The following is a 25,814-nucleotide window of genomic DNA, read 5'->3' on the forward strand; positions in this document are numbered from 1 at the left end:
TTGTTTAAAAAAAAAAAAACGTAAATTGTAAACAGTACTAATCCAACTTAACCATTCATCAGAATTTTTTTATATGCACCTAATAATTATAAGATTATTACTCCAGTATTATAATTTGGGTATAGCTCTTTGTGCGAACCAAAAGAGTAGAAGTGTTTAATTTTAATTTCTCATGTGTCAAACAGCTACTCCCATGAAATCAGCCACTGTTTAAGCTTAGCCCTCTTTCCCGATTTGCTGCGGCGAACAGCTCGTTTACACATTGCCAATCCACCGACTCCTTAAACCGCCGCTTTTGGCTTTTTTATTTTATTTTTATTGCTAATGTTGGATGATTTTATTCTTTTACTCCACTCATATGGTCAAATTTCTCGATAATAGTTTGATTTATTTCGAATATATTTTGTTTGCTCTAAAAAATATATATTTAACCGTTATAGTGAAAAATCGTTATAGAGAATGTTTGTTATAGAAAAATTTGACTGTATAATAATTGGGATGTATGTTCTATGCTCCTAAAAAGTTGTCATTTCGGAGTTATTCAACTAGTCAATGTAGCACATGAAATATAAAAAAGAAAACTAGACAACGTAGCGTAATTGCATATTTGCATGTGAATTTGAAAAGAAAAAATAAAAAGAAAGAGAAAGAGAAAGATACATACATGTCTTAGAAATAAAAAGGTGAAAGCTAATTAATTTGGAGAAATACTAATTAATGTACAACAGCTAGGCCGCTAAATTACGAAAAGAGCTACAAAAAATTGTTCATTTCATAACTATTTCTTACTGAAAAATGACAAAAGTTGAGGTCAGACATTAATTATTGACTCATAAACTTTGTGCAATAGTGTGCATTGTATTTTCTTTGTTTAACCTTTTTTTTTTCCACATTATTTCACATACTGGCAAGTTGAATTATTTTGAGATTCTAGACGTGCTAAAATGAGTGTTAATTTTCGGAGTCCAAATGTGGAAAAAGTAGCTTTTGGAAAGCGTAAATTCTTTAAAGTGAAATCTTTCTATAACAATCTCATTTTTTGAATAATTTGTGGCTTCTGTAACAAGGTATTATTATGGATAACATATATTATAACATAACATGACAACTTTGTTCCATATTAAAATCTTGGCCATTATAGCGAATTGTTGTTATATAGAGAATGATTGTTATCACGGGCAGAGCTAGAGTGTCTGGAGCGGGTTAGGCCGAACTCTGTAGCTTTGGTTCGAACTATGTATTTATCTTAAAAAATCTATTGAATATGTATAAATAAATTATTAATTTAAAACACATTAACTTAAAACGAAAAAATGGGACAACTGAACTAGGCGTAAAGGCGAGTGTATACTCTTTAAAATTTGTTCACAAATTTATCAATTGCTTCATTGGCCATTAAAGTCGTATCAAAGGGAAAAAGAAAACAAGAGTGTTGAGTAGACAATTTTAAAGGGGACATAGCACCGGTTGATATAATATTATTAAAGTGTATATTATGAATCTATCTCTAAGTTAGCAAAAGAGTATTACAAGAAGTAATAAATAATCAACCAAAATATTATAATAAAAAAGGATGGCGTTATGCCTCGACGTAGAACCGAATACCACTTAAGATTTCATAAAAAACAGTAAATAAGAAAATAATAAACATAAGTTGTTAGCCCTTGTATCAGAAAGATAGGTGCTGTAATTTTTAGCGACAATTACGAATCAAGTAGTTTGTATTTAACTAATTAATTTAAAAAATACTTTTGAGCAACAACTAATATTTGACCAAACTTTAAAAAGTGTTTCTAAGAGTTTATTCTCAAAAATACTTTTTAAAAGTGCTTGTGCTTCTCAAGACAGCTTCTGGTGCTCCTTAAAAGTAATTTTTAAAAGCTTGACCAAACTTTTTAATTTTAAAAAGAAAAAAAAAAGTATGTTTCACAAAAAAAAAAAAGTAATACTTTTGGTAACAAAAAAACCTGACCAAACGTGCTATAATGAATGTGCTTTACCGTTTATAAAATTAGACATGCAAGATTGTTTTTTTTTATTTTTCATTCGGTATTTGATATCTGCATTCGATTCCGACTATATTTAATTGAGAAATCTTACATTGGAGACTCTGAAACCAAAATTTCTCATAAAGCACTATAATTTAGAGTCTAGTAAATATAGTTTGTTTAATTACTATTCACAGCTACTGTTCAATTGTTACTAGCTTGTATCACTTGTATTCAAACGCGCAACGAATACAACCTGTGTCAACTGTATTCGTTCGCGCAACGAAGACAACATGTATCAACTTTATTCATTCGCATAATTGTATTTATTTGCGCAATGAAGATAACATGTATCAACTGTAACAAAGGAGAAAAAGAAGGTGTATACAAAAGATAACTTATATTGACTGTATACATGAGTGTATACAAAAGATACGACCTTTATTCGTTCGAATACAATTAAGACGAAATAGAAAAATACAGAAAAATAAAATGCTCTTGTCGAGAATCAAACTCAAGAACTTAGCTAACTAAGCATGCTCTCTAACCAATTGAGCTATAAAAGTTTGTTGCTTTCTTATTTCAGTTCAAAACAATTTATATCTTTTATTATAGATTTACTATAAAATTTAAATATAGTTAAAAATAATAAATTTGCGGAAAGTATAATCACAAATGATAAATATAATATAAATATTTGATATATCGCATAATTTTTCCAAATTTATTTATTAATTAAGAATTAAGAGTAGTATGACCTGTTGTTATCACTTGTTTTTTTGGTCAAACTTCACGGTGAGGAATAGCCTAGAAATGATATACTAGCCGTTTCAAATTTACATCAGACTTGTTTATTGCACATTCCCCCTACTTTAGGCACGAGTCCACGACAACTAACGGGACAAATTCATGCCCAATAATTTTTTTCGCTTAATGTGGCCCTCTTTTTCGTGTCTTACCAGAATTACCCTCACGCCATCACTTGTTTCAATCAGCTCAGTCAAGACCAACGCGTTAGGTTCTTTTCATTTTAGTTACTCCCTCCATTTCAATTTAGATAAAGATAGTTTCACTTGTCACAGAGTTTTAATTTCTTTTTTTAAAATTTATGATCTTAAAAATTTAAAGAGTAAAAGCTTTATGGGGCATAACATTTGTATGATTATATAAGTTTTTCATCAAGAGTCAAATGAATAAAATAAAGAATTTAAAGTTAAATTATTTCCAATTGTAAAAATATGTCATTCTTTTTGGAACGCACTAATAAGCAAACTATGTCATCTAAATTATAGCGGAGTGAGTAGTATTTAGGCACGCCATCTACGGTAAAATTACATTCAATGTATATATCGAATAAGAAAATACAATTTTTTTTTACCCAAAACAGCCACTCCTCTAACTGCTTAAACTAAAAATAGTCGGTGGAGGAATAATATATATATATATATATATATATATATAATTTATGTATTAAATGTATATAACTATGTATAATCAATATATAAATTATGTATATAGATAGAAAAAGTAAATAATGAATGTGACCAGCTATTTGTGTAAAAACCACAAAAAATATTTTTTTATGTGCGTTTTTTGTTGCTTAACTATAGTTATGTGGAAGCCAGAATTTGATTTCAACGGCAAACCTCAATTTTAAATAAGTAATTTCATTAATCAGCAATAAATTTCTTCTTTTCTAATTCTAGCAAAGCAATAAATCTCAATTTCCACTTATATAAACCCTATGTGAAAGAAGGAAAAAAACAAATTCTAGAGATACAGTTGAATTTATTAAGGTGTGATCTAAAAATGAAATATGGGGTCTCAATCTTTAATAAAGTTAAATGCACTTCTCTTCTTCAATTTCTTTAATTGACCCTTTTTATTTACTTTTCGTTGCTTAACAGACTGGAAAATTGGAATTCAAAAAATAATTAATCCAAATTGCAATCAAAATCCGTGAAACAGAATTGTCATTTTCTCAAGAATGCTGTAAAGACCGAAATTAGTGTACTAAAATCTCAATAAAGAAATTCAGTGGAGATTTAGCGGAATTTAGAATTTCGTCCGTAATCAATTGAACAGCCTAAAGAATTCTTTTTGAATTGTTTTAGTAAAAGTTCCTTATTTGTAAAATGGTCCTGTCTCTATCACTATCTACTTTTTATGTCACAAATTATGGGCAATGTTACATTTTCTAGTCCCTAAGAGGCACTTTTTTTAGGAGACGTAAACAACTTTCCTATCCTTAAATACATTATTATACATGTCTCCACAAATATAACTAAGTTACAATTAATTAATATTTTTACTTTAATTTATTAATTAATCATAATAAATGATTATGATTAGTGTAAACATCCCATGCAGTAAATTTTTATCATAGATCGGGACTTTTGCTACTTTATACTAACATTTTTGGCAACCTTTCAAAATCTGCTTATTTTGAAAAATATTTTTTTACCCAAATGCATTTCGAAAAAAGTACTTTTGAAAAATAGAAGTACGTGTTTGGTTAAACAATTTGGAAAATACTATATGTCAATATTAAATAATAATTTATATTTGCCTAAAATTTTAAAAATACTTTTGAAAATAAAATAAAATTCAAAACACTTTTTTTTTTCTTCCTAAAAGCTTTGGGCATATTTTCTCGTCCCTTTATAATTTCCTTTGGTAATTGAGAATGGACTATGGTTAGGATTTGGATTTCACTAAATAATTTGTAACATGATTTTCTATCATTTCTTCTTGCTTACAAGATATATAATCTCCATCTTATCAAGAGTCATATACCTTATTTTATTAAGAAGAGTCATGATTTTACCACTAATAAAAATTTCCTCTCTCTAATTAACTAACAAATAAAGTCCTTTTATACAACTATAATAAAAATATTAAATAAAATGAACGATTAACTTAAATAGTCGCCCACATATCCCAAATAAAAATAATAGAAAAGGCAATTTATGGTGGTATAAATCATGATTTAACATCTTTATTAAACTCATAACTTTCTAGTCCCTCATTGTATCCAAAAAACATAATTATAAGATGGAAAATAAATGTGTTTCAAATTCAACTACCTATATGTGCCCTAGAAATCAAAGCTTAGTAGATAGACCATTTATAAGTGATAATGCAATGTTCCTAACCTAACCCTTTATTCAAAGAGGACAAAAGAAAGTGAAAAAAAAAACAAACAGAGTAAAAGATTAATACAGTTCATAATCTTGGAAAGCCAAAGAAAAATTGGTATACCTATTTATACTGTTTCACCTTTTTATTGAATGGTCTAAATAAAGGAAGAAGTGAGGGTAATTAGTGATCTTTATGTGAAACATGCAATGATGTTAAAGTTCTTTATCTCTTGAATATGATTATCTATGTGCCACACCTTGTTATATTTTATGCAACATTCTTTTAATGAAAAGTTTAAAAAGATAAGATGGTTGTTTGTAATTTGGTAATCACATTCTTAAAGATAAGTTCTTTAATTTCTAGTGATGCGATCCTAGAAAACTAATGAATTATTTTAGTGATATGAGACTATTAATCACAATATTAGCAAATACGTTTAATGAATTTGATAAATACAGTCAAACCGTTCCACAATAGCCGACCTTCATAATAATTCAAAAATTATCGAAATAAATAAAAGTGTTATAGAGAAGTTTAATTGTATATTATAAATCGATGCAAGAGACAAAAAGTGTAAAGAAGAAAGCTAGGAGGTGCTATTTGAGTTTGAAGTAAAGTAAGTAGCTTTTAATTTTCCTTTCCACAAAGCTACATGGCTTCAAGAAATAAATAAGTAGCTCAAGAAAGTAAATTACATCACTTTTATCACCATTCACATCATTATTAACCCCTTTGAGATACTAAAAAAACAGAATATCTTTATTTCTTCTAATTGTATTAAAAATTAGGCAATGTATACTATCATCAAAGCATGCATTCGCAAGATAATATACTAGTTTTTCAAGTAAATTTGGTTATAAAAATTGAATATATAAATTTTTTAAACATTTTTCCGGCCTAGTATAAAAATAAATTACCAAAATTACACAAAAAATTATAAATATTTTTTTATCCTCCTAGTAAAATGTACTATTCCCTTCGTTCCAATTTATGTAAATCTGTTTGACTGGGTACGGAGTTTAAGAAAAAATAAAGACTTTTAAAATTTGTGATCCTAAACAAGTCAAAATGGGGCTCAGAGTATTTTTGTGGTTATAAAAGCTTCTCATTAATGATAGAATTATAAGTTTAAGCTAAATTGTTTCCAAATTTAGAAAGAGATCATTCTTTTTGGAACGGACGAAAAAAGAAATAGATTCACGTAAACTGGATCAAGGAGTACTATTATATAGGAATATTTTGGGATAGATGAGCTATATCAGAAATAGAGATTTTTTTTTATATTTTATTATTATTTATATCAGAAAAAGAGATTGGCTAGGTTCAATGGTGAATTTTGTTTTAACAGCGGCACTAGTGGGGTGAAAATGTGAATCCATTAATAACTCATATTTAACCACGCCGGTCAAAAATCCACCTCCGACAGTGGCATTGTTGTAAAAAGAGAAAACTCCAAGCCTTAATAATAACCCTACTGGTAATATAAACCCGACATTAGTCCTCCATACTTCTTTCTATCTTCTTCTGTCAGTCGCATCTCACGGCGACTGTCTCCTCCTTTCCATTCTTCCTTTCTCTTTTTCCTCACTGAGATATTTCCCTATAAACAAAAACACCATTAAAATCATCTCCCATTTTTCCAAATGGGTTCTTTCCTCTGTTTCTCCGTCATTGTTGTTCTCCTTGTTCTTCAGCCATGTTTAGCCAAGAAAGTTTACATTGTTCACATGAAAAATCACCAAATACCTTCTTCTTTTGCTACCCATCACGATTGGTACAATGCTCAGCTCCAATCTTTGTCCTCTTCTTCTACCTCTGACGAATCATCCCTTCTTTACTCTTACGACGCTGCTTATTCTGGCTTTGCTGCTTCTCTTGACCCACATGAAGCTGAACTACTCCGTCAATCTGATGATGTTGTTGGAGTTTACGAGGATACTGTTTATACACTCCATACAACAAGGACTCCTGAGTTTCTGGGGTTGAATAATGAGCTCGGCCTTTGGGCTGGTCACAGTCCACAGGAACTCAACAACGCTGCTCAGGATGTTGTTATCGGAGTTCTTGACACCGGCGTTTGGCCGGAGTCGAAGAGCTATAACGATTTCGGTATGCCCGATGTGCCGTCGAGGTGGAAGGGTGAATGTGAATCGGGTCCCGATTTCGATCCGAAAGTACATTGCAACAAAAAGCTGATAGGTGCTCGTTTTTTCTCCAAAGGTTATCAAATGTCGGCCTCTGGCTCGTTCACGAACCAACCTAGACAGCCGGAGTCACCTCGTGACCAAGACGGTCATGGCACCCACACATCCAGCACCGCCGCTGGTGCACCTGTGGCGAACGCTAGCCTTCTCGGGTACGCTAGTGGGGTCGCGCGTGGTATGGCACCGCGAGCGCGTGTAGCTACGTACAAGGTATGCTGGCCTACTGGTTGTTTTGGTTCTGATATTCTAGCTGGTATGGAACGTGCTATTTTAGATGGAGTTGATGTACTTTCATTATCTTTGGGTGGTGGATCGGGTCCTTATTATCGTGATACAATTGCTATTGGTGCTTTCTCTGCTATGGAAAAAGGAATTGTTGTTTCCTGTTCAGCTGGAAATAGCGGTCCAGCTAAAGGTTCACTTGCAAATACAGCTCCTTGGATCATGACCGTTGGTGCTGGTACCATAGATCGTGATTTCCCTGCATTTGCTACTTTAGGTAACGGGAAAAAAATTACCGGAGTTTCGCTATACAGTGGAAAAGGAATGGGTAAAAAGGTAGTTCCCTTAGTTTACAGCACAGACAGTAGTGCAAGTCTTTGTTTGCCGGGTTCACTTGACCCGAAAATGGTCCGAGGGAAAATAGTGTTATGTGATAGAGGGACAAATGCGAGAGTAGAAAAGGGTTTAGTAGTGAAGGAAGCTGGTGGAGTTGGGATGATATTGGCTAATACGGCGGAGAGCGGCGAGGAATTGGTGGCGGATAGTCATTTGTTGCCGGCGGTAGCTGTAGGTAGGAAATTGGGAGATTTTATAAGGCAGTATGTAAAGAGTGAAAAGAATCCGGCCGCCGTGCTCAGCTTTGGTGGGACGGTGGTGAATGTGAAACCGTCGCCGGTGGTGGCTGCGTTTAGTTCAAGAGGTCCCAATACTGTAACTCCACAGATTTTGAAGCCCGATGTTATTGGGCCTGGAGTTAATATTTTGGCTGCTTGGTCTGAGGCTGTTGGGCCCACTGGGCTTGAAAAGGATACCAGAAGGACCAAGTTCAACATCATGTCTGGTAAGTATTACCAACAACGGCTAGTTTCTTAATTTAATCTTTTTCATGCTTAGCTTAATTATGGCCTTAATTATATTTTTATTAGATCTCGCAATTATTAATACTAATCGTACACACTTATAAAGGAAAAGAGGAACGCGTAGAATAAAGACACCTGTGGGTGATCTGGAATTATGTACTATAGCACATTCCTAAACTTTAGAGGGGTTCACATGTGTAGCATTGATAAGTTAATCCTAAATTACATTAGTTATAATTACATATTAATGCAGTTTCCAAGAAAATAGATGGACTAAAATTTAGACTTATTTGTATGATGTGACGTGTGGAATTAAATTTAAAAACTGCCCAAGCCTATATCAAATTTATGGCTAAAATAGCAAGAAACGTCCCTTTAATAGGCACAGAAGAAATCCAAGAGGGGCTCGCTGTAGGAGTGTTAAGAGTTTCGACATGAACAAGGTCTAGAAAAGAATTTATTAATTAATTTCAATAATATACGCTAATGGTATTTAAAAACAATATATTGTAATTTATCGTTATTTTCTATAGATAAGCCAATAGCATAAAACTCATCGTCGGAATGTGCAAGGTGTACTGGTAGGAGTGCTACTCATGATGTGACAAGTGCATGTCACGGGGTTTGAATCATAATGCAAACAAAAGCCTGATATGTTAGTGAAAAATGATAGAGGGACGGTCATTATTCTCACAACAGCTTGATATTTAAGTGAAAAATGATAGGGGAACGAGTTCATTATCCAAAGAGTTTCGAACCTAACCTTACACCATGGCCTTTCTTGGTATAATTTACACTAGTTGTATGAGCCTCTTTTTTGTCTCACAAATTTGTGGATCCCAATCTTACACTTCTGGGTCCACAAAATTGTGAGACAAAAAAGTTACCTCGTACAACTAGTCACAACGTGACTACTGACTAGTTGTATGAGACACAAAATAAAATTTTTAAAAAAAGTAGTATGGTCTGTCTTCCACTGTGAGACTAGTTGTTTGAGACAAAATAAAATTTTCTGAAAAAGTAGTATGGTCGGTCTTCCACTAGTGGGTCCTGGTCCCCTTGGAATCCCAGATTGTTGGTCCCTACATAACTATAAAGGTCATAACCTTATCATGGATTTAACATCAACCCTTTGCCCCATCTGAGCACTCTGGACCTACCTTAATTACTTTATTGGCTGGAAATAAGTTGATGAACTTTTTGAATTTTTCTTGAAAAAACAACAAAAAAACCACTTGTGATCCCACAAGTGGGGTCCGGGGATTAGTGTGTTGTAAAGAATATGTTTCCGATAGACCTTCGGCTCAGGAAAGATGCAATAAAGTAGTAGAAACAAGCAATAACAATAGCAAAATACTGAATTTTTCTTGAAAATCCGACACAAATGTCATACTTTGAAAATTGTATTTTGTTACATTATTTGATCATTTTTCACTTCGAACTCTTGTAGGCACATCCATGTCCTGTCCTCATATCAGTGGCCTAGCTGCACTGCTGAAAGCAGCACATCCTGAATGGAGTCCAAGCGCGATCAAATCTGCACTTATGACGACTGCCTATGTTCGCGACACCACCAACTCTCCTCTCCGCGACGCTGAAGGTGGCCAACTCTCCACTCCTTGGGCTCATGGTTCAGGTCATGTTGATCCCCATAAGGCACTTTCCCCCGGTCTAATCTATGATATTACCCCAGAGGACTACATCAAATTCTTATGCTCCTTGGACTATGAGTTGAACCACATACAAGCCATTGTCAAGCGCCCGAATGTCACTTGTACTAAGAAATTTGCAGATCCTGGGCAGATTAACTACCCTTCATTCTCAGTTTTGTTCGGGAAATCAAGGGTTGTTCGTTACACCCGTGCAGTCACCAATGTAGGAGCTGCAGGATCCGTCTATGAGGTGACCGTTGATGCTCCTCCGTCTGTTACTGTAACCGTGAAGCCATCAAAACTTGTATTCAAAAGGGTGGGAGAGAGGCTGCGTTACACCGTTACATTCGTGTCAAAGAAGGGTGTTAACATGATGAGAAAGAGTGCATTTGGCTCCATTTCTTGGAATAATGCTCAAAACCAAGTTAGGAGTCCAGTTTCATATTCCTGGTCACAACTATTAGACTGAAAGGTTTTTCACCTTTAATCTAATGTTTTTATGGTTTTTCCCTTTGATTTACCAACGAAATTGTGGTAATCAGATATGCAAATGGAAGTATTTTTAGTAATTGAGTGATAGGGAGGATGAAGTTTCTCCAAAGTTTAGATTTTCTTTTCCAAGTAAAATTATGCAATGAAATTATAGCCCTCTGCTATCTATGTCTGTGATGTAAAATAAGAGTGGTTTTCTAATTTAACAGATACTTTTGCGGTTCGTAATTAATTACTGAAAATGATGGGTTTTATCAACTGGTCTTTGACCTTCCAAAGAAGTTAATGTAATGGAAAAAAATAAGTGAAACATAAGTGAACCTTCATATTAGTATCTACTCTATTTCAAGTATATATATATATATATATATATATATATATATATATATATATATATATATATAGGTAGTGTGTTAGTTACGGGTGGGGTCGTTAACCAATTGCACCGTGTGAGCGAAATTACTATTCTAAAGATAGTTTCCTAGAAACGCCTTGTCTATGCGATCATTCCATATTTTTTGTTAAGATTATGTTGTGTGATTTTTATTTTGAATATTTCTACAATAGGTTTATGGGCCTTGGGATCATAACTACAGATGAACAAGACATGCAACAGATTAAATGAAGATAAACAAGTAAAATAAACTCATTTGATCGAAAAGTTTTAGCATAAAGGGAGAACTTAAGCGGGTAACGTAATGTTCATGATGGAGGGCGGGTCAAGAGAAGGATAGCTAAGCGGGTAACGTAATGTTCATGATGGAGGGCGGGTCAAGAGAAGGATAGCTACTGAAGAGATGCACGTAACACCTTAAGTGAATCCCACATTAAAATGAAAGAAAAAAGTGAAAAGCTTTATAAGACAATAACACAAATTCACATTGTATACACATTTCTAGGCTCGATATGGCATACCATAAGGAACAAATATGTGAGACTTGTTGGGCCAAAACTAACAATACTACTCACCTTTTTACATTTGCACCATGATCTAGGAATTGATCCATTATTCAATACCACTTGAAAGGGAGGAATTTTCAGAGCCTAGTCAGCATAAAGACTAAGGGGTCGTTTGGTAAGATGCATAAGCAAAAATAATCCTGGGATAAGTTATCCGAGGATTAAAAATAGTACCGGAAATAACTTATACTAGCGAGAGGATGGAATAATAATTCCAAGATAAAGCAGTAAAACTGACAATTCCCAGATTAATACAACATACCAAACAATTAATAAGAAATAATACCAAGACAATTAATTCTAGCATAACTAATCCCAGTCTAACTTATAACTAATCCCAGAATAATTTATCTTCAAACCAAACGAGCCCTAAAAGTCCAGGTATGTTTTGGAGCCTTACTGAGCTAATTGGAAAAGGTGCAGCAGTTGCATAACCAAAAGGCAACATTTATGTAGCAACTGAATTTTACACTTAAGTACTTGTTCTAGGGGAAAAAAAGAAGAAAGCCAACAGTTATTATTTCTGTTTTGAGAGCATGAGGTGCCAACAACAAAGATATTCACAATTATATAGAACCAAGCTTTTATATAGGAATTATTGCATGATTTAATAGTACAACTAGCAACAAAGGTAGCAAGGACAGAAACAAGACTTTTTACAACAACAACTACAATTTAACTTTGGACATTTAGGATAAGAACATGTACATGGACTACAAGAGCAGCTTAAGCAAGAAGGCCATTTTAAGTTACAGCTGCAACAGCAACTCCATTTGCAACAGACAGGCTTGCTGCAGCAATTAGACGGCGGACACGAGAAACATTGACACTTAGGTATTGAGCAACAGCAACTGACAGATGAGCAGCAGTTACATATATGACAGTTACAGCAGTCTGGCATCTTTATATGAGAACACCGGCACCAGCAACAAATCCACGAAAGATTGAAACATGACGAGCCACTACAAGTGTCAAAGAAACTTATGTCACTGGGAGAAGTTACAATGATTAATCAATACATCTAATTACACAGAAGCTCTTGAGAACCAAATAAGCGAGTCTCATATGATCCCAATTGACACTTATACATGTAACCTCTTAATTGACATTCTCCTTGAAGAAAGATCAATGATGCTTTATCAGAACTCAGATTACTAGGCTTACAAACCATTTATGTGAACACAAATTTCACGAACGCAACAGTGAAAATGGAGCTAAACACTTGGTTTTTAGTGTATTCTTTTTTGCCAGTAAGAAATGCCTATGAAGGCTAGGTTCAAACAGCCAGACTATTAATAGCACACGAATATATCAGGGTCTATCGAAACCAAAAAAGCTTCCTCTTTTTTTGCATTTAGAAAAAAACCAAAATACTTCTTCATGGAAAGACCTTATTGCCAAAACTAACTTTCATGAGAGTGAAGCAAGAGCACAATCCTCAAAAATATGAACCAGTGGCCACTGAAGCGCAACTGCCACTAACTTTGGTTATTATTTCCTATTTATTCTTCTATCTTATGCGCTACCAATAAAGTACTTGTTCCTAACAGCATGCTAATACTTAAAATTATGAGAAATCATCTGCCACGTCGAAGCACAGTTGCAACTAACCTTGGTTACTATTTACCTTCTAATCTTCTAGCTTATGACCCACAAAGGTATTGCTTCTTCATAAAAATCTGAATAGATTATGCACAACAGGATGCTAAACTTTTATCTAGAAGAAAACCTAAGAATCTTTCATAGTCATGTATAAAAAGTTTCTGATGTTTAAGTTTTCGTCCTCTCATGCAGTTAATGTCAAAATAATCACTCACTATCTCTTAAATTGGTATATGAATCTCACATTAATATATCAATATAGAATCATGAATAGTAATCATATTTAGTGTTTAGTATAACCCAAAAATATAAGCTTATAACTTAGCATACCAGAGCCGTTTCCAAAAGCAACAGGACCTCCTACTCTTCTTTATTCTGAAATGGGGGTTAAAGGCAATGAGAAAGTGTAAAATTTAAGACTACAATTACACTTAAAATTTTGTAGAAATGATTGTAGAATACTTTCTTACGTTGGTATAAGAGGATCTGAATGTTCCAACACAAAATCTGTCACCCTGTCAAATGGTCAAACATCATTCAATACAAAGGAACATGCATAAATTCATTGCACATGACTTCAGTAGTACAGGGCATGTGGAAATAAATGCACATGTCGAAAATAGGCTCAGTACATACTCTTTACAGGATCGAGAAGCGGGTTGAAGGCCTTCAATGGATTTTAGTTCTTCCTGCTCATAAGAATTTGAATTGAGACGAGACGAACAAAGTGAAAATAACTTCATGCAGAAATATCTAAAGCAAGTCATTGTATCATTAAAGATACTTCACATTCATCACAGCAAAGTACAAACCAGTTTACTGTAAAATATCCAATATATTCTTCTCTAGTAGTAAATTATATAACATCAAGAACACATCACATTACAATTGTCATTAATCTTAGTTTTCAATCTAATTCATTTAAGCTTTTTTTTACCCCAACAATGAAACTAATGACATTCTTTTCAAGATTATATGCATGTTAAAAACAAGGTTATTCTGCAACAGATAATTGTTAAACCGCTCCAATTTCTATAGGTAAAAATGATAAGCAACCCGCTTAGACTGCTAAACCTGATGCAGTATGATACTTCATTAGTGTGACCATAGATTTCATCTATTTTCTTTTCCCTATTTTTCTGTCATCTTTCATGGGAGCAGTAGGACGAGGCGAGGGGCGGGATGAAGGGACGGAGCTAGCCTTGAAGATAGCGGTAACCCGAACTCACTAACTTTGGTTCATACCTTAAAGAACAAGAATGTACAAATTAAGAAATCCTTGTGTTTGACTTAAGAAATCCATTTAGTATGTACAAATTATCAATTTAGAACTCAGTAACTTAAAAGAACAAGAATTCTAAACCCATAAGCTTCAAATCTTGTCTCGCCTTCGGCGGGATGGGCCCACCAAATGTAAGAAGATGGAAACACATTACTTAGTTTGGAAGCTGTTAAAAACATGAGATTCCAAAGTTTCAATATGGAAGTAAATTTAATTGATATGTTGACTGGAAAAAAGACACGAGCATCTAAACAGGGAAAATATTGGTTTGCATTCAACTTAACCAAAGCTTTAAGTTAATCCTCCAACAGTAAGCACTCAAACTTATAAAACAAATGGGTTGGCAGAAAGTCTAAGCACCCTATTTGAGAGAATCTTGGATCATTTTTGTTCATTTTAATTAATTACTCACTTCAATTAGCATGTCAGGTTCCATGTCTTTTCAAAATTTTATGGCACTAATTAATTTAAGTGGTCCACTAATTCTATATTACTCTGCACAAAGTTCAACCTAAAATAGTTCAAATTAGCACATGGCAGTAATTAAGCAAACATAGAATATTAGTAAATTACAAATATGCTCCTCACTTTGATATATCCCAACAAAGATTTAACTAAGGCTAATGTGAAATAACAATCAAATTAAACAAAGATTCAGCTCTTAACCCTCATTAGCAGGTAATCTACTGCTTTTTTTTCTTCATCTCAAGAACAAGTATGAAAAAAACCAAAAACAGGGGTTAAGTAAAAGATACTAATACAGAAAGACAACAACTTTAATGCTTCGAACAACATTCTACACAAGAAAACTGACCTCAAGAAAACCAATTTCTCTTTCGAGCATTTGAACTTTGGCGAATTCGCGACGCTTTCCATATAAATCAGGATACTGAGGTGGTGATTTTGGGCGAGGTGGTGGCAAAGATGGCACTGAAGCAGTTCTTCTTGAACCAACTCCTGCCATTTTTATTTCACCACCAAAAAACCAACACTGATTTCTACATATAAAAATAAAAGGGGTTTCTCTAATTTACCAAACTACTTGAGAGTATCTAAGAAATACAATGAACTTAATTACCAAGGTTCAGAGTTGCAAATGGGCAAACAACAAAGGACACTAAAGACTTAATAATATTGAAAGTTTGCAGTTTTGCAGTCTTCAGTAGTACTATAGTTGTTATAATGTCTTTGCTGACAGAAATAACATATTAAAGTTTTTTCCTTTCTTTATTTTCACAAATGTATAACAACAACAAATTAAATGGATTCCCACAAATAGCGTCTGAGAAGGATTGTAGGTACGCACAACTTACCGTTACCTTGGAAAAAATTAAGAGGTTGTTTTGGTGAGACCCTCCGCTAAAAAAATAAAAAAGAAATAGTGACATCAAACAATAACAACTGCAAAATATTAAAAAAGCCTAAGTTAAAAATAACAATTATATACCCACAAAATGGGGCCTTGAGTAAGAGGCGGGCCAAAGAGTAAGAAAATTAAAGAATGGGGAGGGGGAGGGGGGGGGCGTGAAATTAAGGAAGAAGGTGAAAGAGGAGAAATTATTATTACTACAGACTACAGAGTTACTACTACTGATGCTTGGGATAATTAGGAGGGGGTGGGGTGGGTGGGGTGGAGGGTCCAAAGAAAGAGGCAGAAAAACAGGACCCCAAAACTAATGAGAAATAACAACAACCAAGAAAGAGCAGCAGCTGCCAGTAGTGACAGAAGTATCAGTACAACAATCCATTCATTCACACATACACATCATAATAGTAAGAGTAGTAATTATAGTAATGAAGCAAGAAAGGCAGCGTGATGCATGAAGTTCTCGTTATGTGTGAAGTCCGGAGAAGGATCAGACCACAATAATCTATTGTATATAACTTTATTTTGTATTTCTGCAACAGTCTATTTTTACAGCTCGAATCGTGATTTTATAATCACATAACAATAACTTTATTAGTTACGTCAAGACTCCGTTAGCACCCCTTCTATTATAGTAATGAATAAAATGTATATATAAAAGGAGGGTAGAAATGGGATAAATGCTCTTTCTATTAAATTTCATTTATTTATCCTCATGCAAACTTTCAAGTTTTCATTTAATGATATTAAAAACAGACTCCTAAGATTCTACTATTTTCTTTTTTCAAGATTTCTTAGATATTTTGCTTTAAGTGAAGAGTAAATAGAAGAGCTAAAAAGGGTGTAATAATTATTACTGCAGTGATGAGTCTGTGAAGACAAATCCTCTTTTCGGGACAATGATAATAGAGAAAAAAGATGTACACAGAGTCTATGATGATGCTACTAGTAAAAAAAGGCTGCAATTAGTATTGGTTTGAAGGACATCTTGATGTTGAAGTAAGAGCCTTTTTATTGTACTAGTAGTAATTTCTTCTTTCTTTCAAGTAGGACCGGTGACGAGCTTTAGAGCAACAATAAAGTTGTATTTATACGACATGTATGTTACAAGTTTGAATTGTAAAAGCAACTAATAATGTTTTTATTAGGGTAAACACTCTACATTATATTTTTTAATATACGGCATTCCCAAAAACCTGCATAAATATAGAATACTTTATGCACCAGGCTGCTCTGCTCTTTACCGTAGTATTTATGTGACATGAATTCAAATCGTGAAATCAGTTAGTAATACTTGCGTTAGAATAGATGGCTTACAGTGGTAGAATCAAAATTTTTATTATATGGGTTCTGAATTTTAGTTTGACGACTTCAAATATTAATAGATGGGTCCTAAATTAAATATATATATATTTTTTTTTATATATTTAATGAATTTCTTTATATAATGTGTTGTTTGAGCCATTCTTCGGCCCCCGAACACAGCAAAAGTTTTATGCATCGGACTTAAACATAAATGCGAGAATATTTTATGTACCAAATAATTTTTCTGATATATATTTATATATATATATATATATATATATATATGTATATATATTTTGTAGTAGGAGTAGTAGTAGTATTTCTCTGTGGTGTGTATGGGTGCAGTAGTTGCAGAGAGGAGCAGAGAGTGGGTCTGTAGGTTGTGTTGGGAGGGCCGAAAAGCTCAAAGTTAATGGGCTCAGACCGCACGTGACGGTCGCGTAGGATAGAGAAAAAATAGACACAGTAAAAATGAGAGCAGCAGAGTATTAAGGAGGATTTGACTGTGCTGTTTTACTGAGTACGCTCATATCCTCGTTTTCAAAGTAAATTGGGAAAATCTTAGGAAACTCCTCTTTGCCCGTCAAAATTGACACCACAATAACAACAATTCAGTAAAATTTCATTAGTGAAATTTGGAAAGGATAGTGTGTACGTAAATTTTACCATACCCCAAAAGAGTAGAGAGGCTGTTTTTCGAAAGACTCTCGGCTCAACAAGACAAAAAGACAAAAGAAGACAATATTAATAACACCACAGAAATAATATGAAAAAAAATAACAGCGTGAAATAAGAAGAATGATACAAAGCAAAAGCAAAAAAGTATCCATGCTAAACTAGTTCACAAAGTTATGGCATAAGACAAGACTCAACTACCTCCTAACCTACAACTCTAATACTCGACTTTCATATGTTCCTATCAAGTGTCATGTCATCGGAAATCTGAAGCCAAAATTGACACAACTAATTCTAATAATTTTGACTTTATAATGATTAAATTATTATTTACGAGACGCAGTTCGACCAACCACATAAAATGAAATAGTACAACAATAACAAATAACAATAAATTTAGTGTAATTTTATAATTGACGTCTTAGGAGGATAATGTGTACGTAATCATTATTCTTACCTTGTGAAGGTAGAAAGACTAAAGGACAGCCTGATGCGCTAAGCTTTCGCTAGGCACGAGATTCGGACAGTGGCTGGGCCACATGCATTGAAGGAGGGGTCAACCGACACCCCTTAGTCGAAAAATTATACGGTGTAGTTTTAAAATATGTATATATACTATGTATTGACATTCCTTGACTTCTTAGTGAGTTTATTTCTTATTTTGACCTCCCTTTATAAAAATTCTGACTCCGCCACTGGATTCGAGGCAGGGCCGTCTGGAGCCTAAAGCCACCAAAGCAATGGCCTTAGGCCTCCAAAATATTCGGGGGCCCAAAATCTATAAATAATATATATATATTATGCACTATTGATAGAAATTTTAAATTATTTGGTTAAAATAGTTATACTAAAAGTTTTACACATCTTAAATTGTAGCGACTAGTTGTTTCAGTTCATCCCAACGTAAATCGATAATCTTACAATGTTAGTTTAGAATGATTTCTCTTAATTTTTTGAGTGCTATCGTAAATTATTTTTTACTTTAATAAGTAACTATTAAAATCCGTCCTTAACATTGAATGATTCTTGATATATAGTACTTACTACAATAACATTTATTTCAACTTACATTTAGAATTAAAGTGCTAAGAGAAACTATATAAGTAGAAGAATACTCTAATTGGAAAACTCAATAAAGTAAAAAGTGTTAATTCAATTACCGTTAATAATTTCTATATTATTTTTTATTTTCGCCTTAGGTCCCATATTATATTGAGTTGCCCCTGTTCGGGGAAGGGTCGGACCACAAGGGTCTATTGTAAGCAGCGTTACCCTGCATTTTTACAAGAACTGTTTCCACGGCTTGGACCCGTGAACTCCTGGTCACATGTCAGAAACTTTATTAGTTACGCCAAATCTTTCATCTGAAGGTAGAGAGACTATTTTCAATAAATACTCGACCAGAGAAAAGCAGGGAAGGAATAATTTTAATAGCTTAACAATACTATTTGCTTTTGAACATTGATATGAAAAAAAGGCTAAGTTGTGTAACTCATATTGTCAGTCGAAGTGGACTTCGGTTCCTTTTTTTTTTTTTTTTTTTTGAAGAACGGAGGTTGAATTCACATTAAAATTCGTATTAAAATTCACATATTTTAAAACTATACTTTGCAAGTCATGCTGTGTGTTATTTTTTTCTTTCTATTTTTTTGTTGCTTTTTTGCTTTTGAGCAGAGGGAATAATTTGATTTGGAGATTCTGTAACGGTGTAAACAAGTACACAGAAAATGGAATAATATGTAAATTTTGAGTAAAAAGAAAAAAAAATATTTTAAAAAAGCCTCCAACTAAAAAGAGATGCAAAATAGTTGTCGTGTAGTTCTAAGAGAAAAAACATAAAATTTAGTGACGGAGGTGACAGTAAACAGAACCTAAGCCTTTCTGTAAGGTGTGTTTAGTAAGCTCAAGTCACGTCATCTCTCACAATGACTCAGATAGTCAGAAACCTTTCTGTCACTTTTATTTTTTATTTTTATTTTTTTCCCAGACAATAATTTTATTATTATTTATATTTTTTGGTTTTGGTAAATAAGAATTTGACTTTTCTTTTTGTCAAGTAAAATATTCTCCCATCAACGGCACCATTATATTATATCTTTGGCGTTTCAATCAAGTTTTGTTTAGTTTGAACCTTTGATAAAGTTTTGAGAAATAACTATAAGAAAAAAAAAAGGATCAACAGATTGAACTAATTATTAATAATGATTTTTGGAGAATTTACTGCATGTGAAAACTACTAACCGATTGAGTAAATTTCTCAAATATTCACTAGGTTATTGAAATTTTGTAGTAAAGTACTTTGTATTGGTCAAAATCTGACCGTCACGGCCGAGCTAACCACCGTCCCGTCTAAGTGACCGGGCAGTGAAAGATAACATAGCCCACTTTACATCCCTTTCCCGACATCCGTCGAGTCAGAAAGAGTAGTGCCTAAAAAAGGATGACCAAGACACACTGGAGGCAAGAGAGCGTCAGACCAAGTAAAGGGCAACGGTGCCTTGACTATATATAGTAAGGGAAAACCTTCGATTAAATGAGGCTCCTCCCCCCTTTCTCTCTCCCAAGCTCTCTTCTTGTAATCTTGATAGGAAAGAAGTAATCTACAGAAGAACATGTAAAGCTATCCCCCCCTTTCTCTCTCCCAAGCTATCTTCTTGTAAACTTGATAGGAAAGAAGTAATCTATAGAAGAATATCTAAAGCTATCCCCCCATCGATCGATGGGAGTCACAATGTTGAATTTCAAAATGATCGTTTATATCTTTTTCGTCCTATATACAATCCATATTATTAGCTCTTTGATCTGGAATTTATTATGTCTGACTAAGATTTATCCCTTCATTTCCTTTGATTGATTTGTTTGAAAAAAGTTTCGATATCTTTTGAGTGAAATAATTTGGCACCGTCTGTGGGAATTTCTTAGTGAAATTTTCTAGTCTCTCCCAAATCAAAGACAAGAAATACGATCACCCACCGAAAAGAGCGCGAAGGAAAAACCCAACCCATGCGAGATAAAAGCACAACACGGTAGGGGGAGGAGAGCCGAGTAAAATCGCCAAATTTAGAAATCTTCGCCCCATCAATCATCGAAATGCCAAACAAGACGAACAACATTACCAACCTGTTCTCCCCCATTAGACCACCGGGTAGGGGCAAGGAAAGTATCATTTTAACTCACCTTCTGCTCCTTGCTCAAGAAGCAACACAAAAGCCGCGCGGACAAGCGAGTAAAGAAACATCTCAATTAAAGAACGAAAAACTACTGTGAAACATTGAAACACCGCCCGCCGGTGACATTTCCAAGCCAGAAGGCAGAAGTCAGACAAGGAGACTACAATGTATGCGCAGAACGAACCTAAGCGAAATAGCAACGTTTCGTATTCTCCAACGTTGCACCCCCTGATGCAAGCAATGTCAAACGAACTGGGACTCTCCCAGAAAATGTCTGGCTCTCCAAAAACTGGGACGAACAACGGGTTACCATTTCGATAAGTTCGAAATAACACCCTTTAAGGCCAAGGGCCTTCGCCAAAAAAGAAGAGTTCGACCCCAATCGAACGACGGGTTACTATTTCGATAAGTTCGAAATAACACCCTTTAAGGCCAAGGGCCTTCGCAAAAAAAGAAGAGTTCGATCCCAACCGAACGACGACGGGTTACTATTTCAATAAATTCGAAATAACACCCTTTAAGGCCAAGGGCCTTCACCAAAAAGAAAAGTTCATCCTCGATCGAACGACGACGAGTTACTATTTTGATAAGTTCGAAATAACACCCTTTAAGGCCAAGAGCCTTCGCGAAAAAAGAAGAGTTCGACCTCAATCGAACGACGACGGGTTACAATTTCGATAAGATCGAAATAACACCCTTTAAGGTCAAGGGCCTTTGCCAAAAAAAGAAGAGCTCAACCCCGATCGAACGACGACGGAACTCTATTTCGATAAGATCGAAATAACACCTTTTAAGGCCAAGGACCTTCGCCAAAAAAGAAGAGTTCAACCCCGATCGAATGACGACGGGTTACTATTTCGATAAGTTCGAAATAACACCCTTTAAAGCCAAGAGCCTTCGCCAAAAAAGAAGAGTTCGACCTCAATCGAACGATGACGGGTTACTATTTCGATAAGATCAAAATAACACACTTTAAGGTCAAGAGTCTTCGCCAAAAATGAAGAGTTTGACCCCGATCGAACGACGACGGGTTACTATTTTGATAAGTTCAAAATAACACCCTTTAAGTCCAAGGGCGTTTGCCAAAAAAGAAGAGTTCGACGACCTCAATTGAACGACGACGGGTTATTATTCGATAAAATCGAAATAACACCCTTTAAGGCCAAATGCCTTCACCAAAAAAGAAGAGTTCGACCCCGATCGAATGACGACGGGTTACTATTTTGATAAGTTCGAAATAACACCCTTTTAGTCCCAGGGCCTTCGCCAAAAAAGAAGAGTTCAACCTCAATCGAACGATGACGGGTTACTATTTCGATAAGATCGAAATAACACCCTTTAAGGCCAAGGATCTTCGCCAAAAAAAAGAGTTCGGCCCCGATCGAATGACGATGGGTTACTATTTTGATAAGTTCAAAATAACACCCTTTAAGGCCAAGGGATTTTGCCAAAAAAGAAGAGTTCGACCTCGATCGAACGACGACGGGTTACTATTTCGATAAGTTCGAAATAACACTTTTAAGGCCAAGGGCCTTCGCCAAAAAAGAAGAGTTTGACCTCAATCGAACGAAGACGGGTTACTATTTTGATAAGTTAGAAATAACACCGTCCAAGGCCAAAGGCCTTCGCCAAAAAGAAGAAGTTCGACTTCGATCGAACAAAGACGGGTTACTATTTCGGCAAACATCCTTTAAGGCCATAAGCCATCGCCAATGAGAAAATGCGAAATATTCCTAAGGCCAAGGATCATCGGAAAGTGCAAAAGACTGGGACTCGCCGTGCAGGAATCTATCTGGCACCGGAATCACGCAAAACGAAAACAAGAGTAGAATACAAGACAAATAACAATGAAAAATTCTCCTTTATACAAAGTCTCCGCGCAAATGGTCACGGATTACATAAAACCCAAGTCAACAGTCTAAAAAAAACAACAACAACAAAGGGAAAAAAGAAGAAAGGAACAACGACAATCAACTACGAACAAAAAATTGGGAAGAAAACAACCAACGGAAAACAGATCAATATCACTATCCCTCTACTCAGCATCATCATCGCCACCCTCTCCACTGCCATCTCTGGAAGTTCTCCTTCGGCGTTCGCGCCCCCATTAGCTTCTGGCATCGCTGCATCATACCCGCAATTGACGCGAGCCTCCTGCGCTATCACTCGCGCCTCTTCATATGCAACCTCAGTCATAATACCCGCCTCCCACAAACTCTTGTATATATCCCGCTGGGCTTCAGCGTAAACCCAAAGCTCATGCATGTGGCGGGGAACGGCGGTGGAGGAAGATTCAATCTGAGCCAACAGTTGCCCATTTCTGCGTCCAGTGTTGTGACCCGATCTTCTAGAACCGATGCCTCTTGATCAATCTCGCTAATGCGCTCCTCAAGCCTTGACTCTATAAGGGTAGTCGTCGCTCTCTCCGACTCCTGCTCGGACTAGAGGACGCGGATGGTGTTCTCCAGGGCCGCCTCCCTCGCTGAAGCCGCGGACCAAGCACTCTCGATGCTCTCTAACCCAACAACCTTGTTCTCCAGCTCAGTCAATTTCCCCATTCATTCCGCGCTCAGCGCCTCGACCTTGATCAAGTTCTGATCCATCTCCGACTGCATTAACCTCAATTTCTCCTGTAGATGCTCGCACTCTGCGGCGACCCCCTTTCCCAACTCGAGCTCCTCGTCCTTTATTCGAAGTTGCTCCTCAAGTACACTCATACTGCGGATAGCCTGCATCAATTCTTGGTCACTTTTCTCCAGCTCCTCACCAAGAGCCCAATTACCAAGGTTTGATTGCTCATGAATCTCGCGACATTTATTGCGGTAGCGATGATATTTCTCCAATATCTTCAAGAAAATCTTGGCCCGGATGTTGGCCTTGCGAATGCTTTCCACTTCCACCATATACGTCTAAAAAATGTAAAGACGGGTTAGAATCGTATCATCAAGAAAGGCGAGGAAAAAGCAAAAGTAAGCGTAACATACCCTTAAGCCCATAACGACCACCTCATCCATCAAGTCAACATCAGGAATGGACCGAAGGGCCGCATTCTCGGCTGCGGAGCATAACATGATAAATTGCAGTACCAGATCCTCCGTGTCACCCAAGAGATTGGTATCCGAAGGGATCTCAAGAATACGGACCGAGCCTCTCGCACGAACCACCGAGTGAGTAAGGCCCTCCTCAAACATCCTGACATCATCAGGGTCGAGGTTTGATTCAGATTTGTAATCGTCGACCACCACACCTTTTCCTCTTTCAACAGCTGAAGAGGAAGCACAACCAACTGCAGAGGATGATGGTACATTCGAAACTACAACGGCGGCCCTAAAAGTCTGACCTTCCGCCACAATAGGTTGCTGACCACCAACAATGGTGGGAATCTCTAATTGAACCGAGGCAATGGATGGTTCCATCCCTACGGGGGGAGCCACAATAACCCCCTCTCCAGATCCTATTGTAGGAGAGGTCGTCTAGATAAATCACTATTGGGGGCGCGGTCTCAAACTCCACTCGCCGTCTTTTCAATGGCCTTTCCTCTTCCCTAGTAGATGGAGATTCACCCGTCGGGCGAGCGACACGGGTTGGAACTTCGGCCTGAGAAGCAGCCATCGCAGGAGTAACCACGATCGCAGACTCAACTGAAGCAGCCCTCAACGAAGGTCGGGCGGTGGGTACCGCGATAGGGTGAGTAGATAAGGCCGGCTGCCGGAAAGCCAACGGAGGAGCCCTCACTCTCCTCACCCTTCCTAACACCAACGAACAACACGTGAGGAATTAAATACAAAGAGGGAAAAGAGAAACGACATCTTACCAGAAAGCAGCCTGCGCCCATACTTGTCATAAAAGGCCTCCCATGTGTAGAACCCCGCCGTATGAGGGAGAATAACGCTCACCCACTTACGGATATTTTCGACAGAGGGAGGAGGCAATTTCTCAGCTGCAAATACATAACATGGTTTAGTACTATAACAAAAAATGGTCGGATATATCTCTGAATAGAAGCATGAAACTTACATGCAAAATTCCATTTCTCAGGGAACCCCTTCGGATCCACCACAATGTGCTCAGTCCTCACATAGAAATAATTCTCATAAAAACGGCGGTTGGTCCTATCGTCCATTTTCACCACCAGACTCTTCGACCCCCGAGGATGCATGTGAAACATCATGCCGCAGATGAGTTGAGGGGCGAAGATACTGAGTAGATGGTCTAAAGTGATCTCACGACCGGTGAGTTCCGCAAGCTTGAGCAACATAAGGAACATCTTGTACATGTACAGTGAAAGTTGAGCGGGGCATACCTCATAAAAACTGCAGAAGTCTCCACCAGGAGAGGGAGAGGAAGTGTGTATCCAATAAGGAAGGGGTAGGCGTAAAATACACAATAACCAAGACGGTTAAAATGAACAATGTTGGTTCCTATCACCGGTCGCATGTCGACGTAGCCGGGGATCCCCCACCTGGTTTTCAACTCTGCAATGTCTACTTCTCTCAGAACAGAAGTGACAGGCTTTGGCTCCGCCCCGGTGCGACTGCTAAAGTAGGTCAATTCTCTCCTAGGGTGAGGCAAAATCTCAACTATCGATAGGACCTCCTCGTCTTCCATCGCATCTACCCCTCAGATGGCCTAAGCAGCACTTTCTGGTGCCAGAACTATGGAAGGGAGATCGGTGCGAGAGGAATCACCAGCCATTTTGTCCAGATGATGCGGCAAAAAGACAACGGAAAGAAAGGATAGAGATTTTCAGTTAATTAAGGGCAAACGAAAACTTGAAGTGTTTGAAAGAAAGTATATCTACAGAATTCTCTCGAGTAAAAGGTAAAGAAGTGTGTCAATCGGATGATAAGCTCCCTCTATTTATAAGAAACATAAATTCCCCGAGCACGAAACCC

General features: G+C 36.1%; 2 protein-coding genes across 2 annotated transcripts; one reads left to right on the top strand and one right to left on the bottom strand.

Moving 5' to 3' along the window:
- Nucleotides 1-6,649: 6,649 nt before the first annotated feature.
- Nucleotides 6,650-10,787, top strand: LOC104230834 (subtilisin-like protease SBT1.8). Its single transcript, XM_009783728.2, has 2 exons — nucleotides 6,650-8,396; nucleotides 9,866-10,787. Exons 1-2 carry the CDS (start codon nucleotides 6,773-6,775, stop codon nucleotides 10,534-10,536), a joined length of 2,295 nt encoding a protein of 764 aa, XP_009782030.1. The 5' UTR covers nucleotides 6,650-6,772; the 3' UTR covers nucleotides 10,537-10,787.
- Nucleotides 10,788-12,065: 1,278 nt separating this feature from the next.
- LOC104230833 (guanine nucleotide-binding protein subunit gamma 3) lies at nucleotides 12,066-15,500 on the bottom strand. The gene is made up of 5 exons (XM_009783726.2): nucleotides 15,218-15,500; nucleotides 13,758-13,810; nucleotides 13,592-13,636; nucleotides 13,452-13,496; nucleotides 12,066-12,481 (listed from the first exon to the last, which is right to left on the bottom strand). The coding sequence occupies exons 1-5, from the start codon at nucleotides 15,365-15,367 to the stop codon at nucleotides 12,139-12,141; spliced, it is 636 nt and encodes a 211-aa protein (XP_009782028.1). The 5' UTR covers nucleotides 15,368-15,500; the 3' UTR covers nucleotides 12,066-12,138.
- Nucleotides 15,501-25,814: the final 10,314 nt, after the last annotated feature.

This window comes from Nicotiana sylvestris, chromosome 7, assembly GCF_000393655.2.
Source record: "Nicotiana sylvestris chromosome 7, ASM39365v2, whole genome shotgun sequence".
Classification (NCBI taxonomy): domain Eukaryota; kingdom Viridiplantae; phylum Streptophyta; class Magnoliopsida; order Solanales; family Solanaceae; genus Nicotiana; species Nicotiana sylvestris.